The sequence below is a fragment of the Silene latifolia genome, chromosome 1, assembly GCF_048544455.1.
Source record: "Silene latifolia isolate original U9 population chromosome 1, ASM4854445v1, whole genome shotgun sequence".
In the NCBI taxonomy this organism is placed as follows: domain Eukaryota; kingdom Viridiplantae; phylum Streptophyta; class Magnoliopsida; order Caryophyllales; family Caryophyllaceae; genus Silene; species Silene latifolia.
This window is the reverse complement of record NC_133526.1, coordinates 78,648,727-78,653,754: the sequence shown is the minus strand read 5'-3', so window position 1 is coordinate 78,653,754 and position 5,028 is coordinate 78,648,727. Positions and strand designations below refer to the sequence as shown.

The following is a 5,028-nucleotide window of genomic DNA, read 5'->3' as shown; positions in this document are numbered from 1 at the left end:
ACGATTGAAAGATATCGTGATTAGTTCCAAAATGGAACATCAAAATCCTATAAAGTTTATTTAAAAAGTTATTGTCTCAACTTGAAGTTTGAGCATATTGGAATTTAGATTTGAATGAGCTTTTTGTTAAACATGTGAAATTAGTTTATGGTCCAGAATAACCATAACGATTAGAATAATGTAGTGAAAATCTACGATGAAAAATGTCAATCCATACATAAATGGTTTAGCAAAGAAAATCGCTCAAAGGTATTGGATGATTTATTCATTAATGATCGGATTGATTCTCCTGAACACAACGAATTCAGGAATGAAAGCTACACCCTTTTCCCCTTCGACTAGGTTTTTTGCCTCAATGGGTTTTTCCTAGCAAGGTTTTTAATGAGGTAGCACTATAAGCTCATTATTACGTTATAGTCATATCATAGTGATTGTTGAGATGACAATTGTTTTAGACATATAATGTTATGTTTTTTATTGAGGACAAACTATATCACTATTGTCGAAGTATTAATTGAAATGAAGATCCAAGAGTTATTATGAAATGATTATATCCAGACTATGAGTTCTCAAAGAAATATGATATCGAAGCTGTCATGGATTTCTATTGATCGAAGATTCAAGTTTATTAACCACAATGGGTACTACTTCAACGATCGAGGAGTTATGTCAAATCATGGATCATTTCAAGATTTATCAAGTTATATAATCATATGCATGCACATGTTTCATAATATAATTTTGAATGGATAATGTTAGAAAAGAGAAATATATTATGATATACTCCTTTGAGGATAACTCCCTGTAGGAGCCTCTTATAATTGATCATCAATTGTTAATGGTTGTGAGTTATTGAAAACTCTTGATGAAATATATAAACCTCTACAATACGATTGAAAGATATCGGGATTAGTTCCAAAATGGAACATTAAAATCCTATAAAGTTTATTTAAAGAGTTATTATCTCAACTTGAAGTTTGGGCATATTGGAATTTAGATTTGAATGAGCTTTTTGTTAAACATGTGAAATTAATTTATGGTCCAGAATAACCATAACGATTAGAATAATGTAGTGAAAATCTACGATGAAAAATGTAAATCCATAAATGGTTTAGCAAAGAAAATCACTCAAAGGTATTGGATGATTTATTCAATAATGATCGGATTGATTCTCCTGAACACAACGAATTCAGGAATGAATTCTACACCCTTTTCCCCTTCGACTAGGTTTTTTGCCTCAATGGGGTTTTCCTAACAAGTTTTTTAATGAGGTAGCACTATAAGCGCATTATTACATTATAGTCATGTCATAGTGATTGTTGAGATGACAATTGTTTTAGACATATAATGTTATGTTGTTTATTGAGGACAAACTATATCACTATTGTCGAAGTATTAATTGAAATGAAGATCCAAGAGTTATTATGAAATGATTATATCCAGACTATGAGTTCTCAAAGAAATATGATATCGAAGCTGTCATGGATTTCTATTGATCGAAGATTCAAGTTTATTAACCACAATGGGTACTACTTCAACGATCGAGGAGTTATGTCAAATCATGGATCATTTCAAGATTTATCAAGTTATGTAATCATCAGGGGGAGTAGCACGTGATGTACTCTTTTCCCTTAGCCATGGTTTTGTCCCACTGGGTTTTGCATGGAAAGGTTTTAACGAGTCAGCTTGTTATGCGTGTTTAAAGATTAATTAATGTTTTCTATGTGAACATGATTTTTATTTGGGCTTCCTTTATCAAACTCAACAAATAAAAATTGTAGTGTGTTACATTGTACAGTAACTCTTATATAAAAGAGTCTAATAAAAAAAGATAGCCTATTAAAACGTGGTTATATAAGGGAGTGTTTGGTAAATGGAATATTGGCCGATTTTTAGCATATTCAAGAATTTTAGGATGTTTGACCAATTAATATGCTAATTTTAGTGTTTGGTAAACAGCATACTGAAATAGCATATTTGGGGTCAATATGCTGTTTTACAATGGCTCTGTTTGGTAAATGGCATATTGGCCAAATTTCAGCATATTGGATAGGTTTAACATGTTTGATTTACGAATATGCTATTTAGAGCGTTTGGTTAATGGCATATTGAAATAGCATATTGGAGTCCAATATGCTATTTTACAATATGCTGCTCCTACCAGCATATTGGGTTAGCGGATTGGAAAGAAAAAAAATTATCTTATTTACCCCCCTTAAAATATACTAACCTTCCTTTTATATATGTAATAAATAATTTGTTCATATCCTTATTTGTCATTTTACAAAGGACTTAAACAATCTCTTAATCTAAAACCGTGAATTACCAAACATCTCTAAAACAATTCTGCTAAATAAATCTGCTAGTCAAACCTGTTAAATCATTCTGCTATAGTCAAATATGCTTTCTAAATTTGCTTCTGCTAATATTAATCCGATGTTTACCAAAAAGATCCAATATGTTGCTTACCCCAGCATATTAGTTAGCATATTGTAAAATAGGAAATTTTGCTCCATTTTACAAAGAAAATTAACAATCTACTAATCGTAATTTGCCAATTAACAAACATTCAAATTAATTCTACTTATTATGATATGCTAGTCAAACTTTCTGATAAAATCTACTCCCTCCATACCATACCAATGGTAACATTGAGAATCTTGGCACTATTCATGGCCGTATGGAATCTTTGATATTATTCTTAATCTATAAGACAAAATATAGTCATGTGAGATCTTGTTTGATTTATCGTCATGAATACTATAAGAATATCAAATTTTTATAATTTTTAATAATATGTTACTAAAAATATTCACGTTGCAAAACGTGTCTCGACAAGTGTGAAAAAGTCAATGTTACCATTGGTGTGGTATAGAGGGAGTATCATTTATAATCTGCTTATGCTGAAATTAATCCGCTGTTTACCAAACAGGGCCAAAAACAAAATTAAAAAGATCGAAAAAAACGAGGAATTAAGTGAAATAGTTTAGATCCTTAGATCTGATTAAAATGAATAATTTTTTCATCAATATCTCATACATATCAAGCTCATTTATTTACTAAGCAGATTAGGCTTATACATACATCTCTCTGTACACTTGATCACATTTGCAACTTTGACAAGATTTTAAAAGAGATGTTTAATTAAGGCAGGCCTACTCCTCCATATATGACGAAGTAGATGGAGACCCATATGTGTAAGCTACATAAGCTCCAATAGCAACCATGGCCACCATAGCAACTCCTAACCCAATATACACATTGTTACTCTTCCTTCCTCGCAACCTGGCTAAATCGGTCCCAAGCCCAACAATCGGCTCCTGTTTCTTATTATCATGAACCGTGTTTGCCTCCATTTTACCATTTACAATCCCTTGGTCTCCCTTTTGTTTAAGACCCATTTCGCCATTTTCACTACCATGATTATTGGGTAATTGATGAGTATGCTCTGATTTTGTTGGTTGCTCAACGACACGAGGAGGAGTTACAGCTTTCTTAGGCATTATAACATGAAGCGCGCCAGTGGTGAACTTAGCGCGAATTTCATTCATATCGCAATTCTCTGGTACCTTTGTTTCCTTAAGAAACCGATGTTTGATTGTTCCTTCAGGGTTCTCTGCCTTCTCTCCACTTATTTTCAGGATGCCCGTGCTGCTTACTTGAACCCTCAGTTGTTCTTTCTTAAAACCTACTCATATATTTACACAAAATATAACAAGTGAATGAATATATATGAATTTTAGCATCTAGCTATATTGTTAGAGCTAACTATGATATTTGAACAACGGTTTTTCTAACGTGCCTTTTTAAATATCCAAGTGTATTATATTACTTGGGAAATTCATTTCTTTTAGCATAGAAATGAAAAGCTGCATATGAATTTAGTTTTTCGATATCCAAGTACCCGTGCTTCAAGTAACAGTATAATGTCGTTTTAGCTAATGGAAAATAGTGATGAGTACAAGGTAGAGAGTAAAATACCAGGGAGAGAGATGATCAATGTGTCAACAGCTCCTTCTTCCTTAAGCTCGGTCTTGGGCTCGAAATCGACGTACGAAGGTGATGCAGGGGCCTTAGTAGCCAAGTTATTATTAGCCTTGTTCTTGTATGCCATTTCTTTTGGTTTGGTCTGTAAATTGTAATTAAGGCTGGCTTGAATGAAAGATTATTGTATGGTTGGTTATATTCATTCAACAAAACCTGAATACTTGGTTGGTTATATAGGTGCAAAAATTGAAAGAAAAGTGTCAATTGAGATCTTCTCTTGAAACAATTATTCTTATTTGTTTGCTTTGGGTTTAAGTTGCTTCTTGTTTCATGTATTTAGCTATTATTACTATCCTGCATCTTAAGGAATATATTGTTCCTTGTAAACCTAATTTGCCTGCATTTCGTTTTTTGGGTTTTTTTAAACTTTATAAATAAATTTTGATTTTCTAGGCAATCAATCAATTAAAAGATTCCTTAATTTGTTCATAGCATTGTGCTGGTAGAATATAATCACATTTTCAGCCCAAAAGTCATCCCAACTACTTTCCTAGCTAGTAGTTGTGTTTATTCAAATTGGAATCGTGAAAAGAAACATCAAAATTCAGAAATCAGAACCCTCTAACTAACAGACCATCTTTTCCGAACACAACTTATTACGTACATCCTAACTTTTTGAACAATAACCAGTTGAGCACTTTCATAGGTCAAACTGAATTAAAACGTAGTAGTAGTAGTACTACTACTACTAATACTAATAATAATAATAATAATAATAATAATAATAATAGTAATAGTAATAATAGTAATGGTAGTAATAATAATAATAATAATAATAATAATAAGAGGAGAGATCAACCTCAATCATGACCGGTCATTCCCTTGACCTCTGCTCAGAGCTTCATTAATGGTAGTTCTGATGCCTTGGATACTCAGGCTCTTGTTACTCCCTCTGGCTCTCTTATTCCTTGTCTGCTAGGTGATAATTCAGAAGTAGAGATCCTGAACTCTGGATCCACTGGTCTTGTGCAGAGCTCAGAA

General features: G+C 32.4%; 1 protein-coding gene across 1 annotated transcript; it reads right to left on the bottom strand.

Moving 5' to 3' along the window:
- Nucleotides 1-2,999: 2,999 nt before the first annotated feature.
- Nucleotides 3,000-4,186, bottom strand: LOC141594483 (22.0 kDa heat shock protein-like). Its single transcript, XM_074414525.1, has 2 exons — nucleotides 3,982-4,186; nucleotides 3,000-3,688 (listed from the first exon to the last, which is right to left on the bottom strand). The coding sequence occupies exons 1-2, from the start codon at nucleotides 4,112-4,114 to the stop codon at nucleotides 3,156-3,158; spliced, it is 666 nt and encodes a 221-aa protein (XP_074270626.1). The 5' UTR covers nucleotides 4,115-4,186; the 3' UTR covers nucleotides 3,000-3,155.
- Nucleotides 4,187-5,028: the final 842 nt, after the last annotated feature.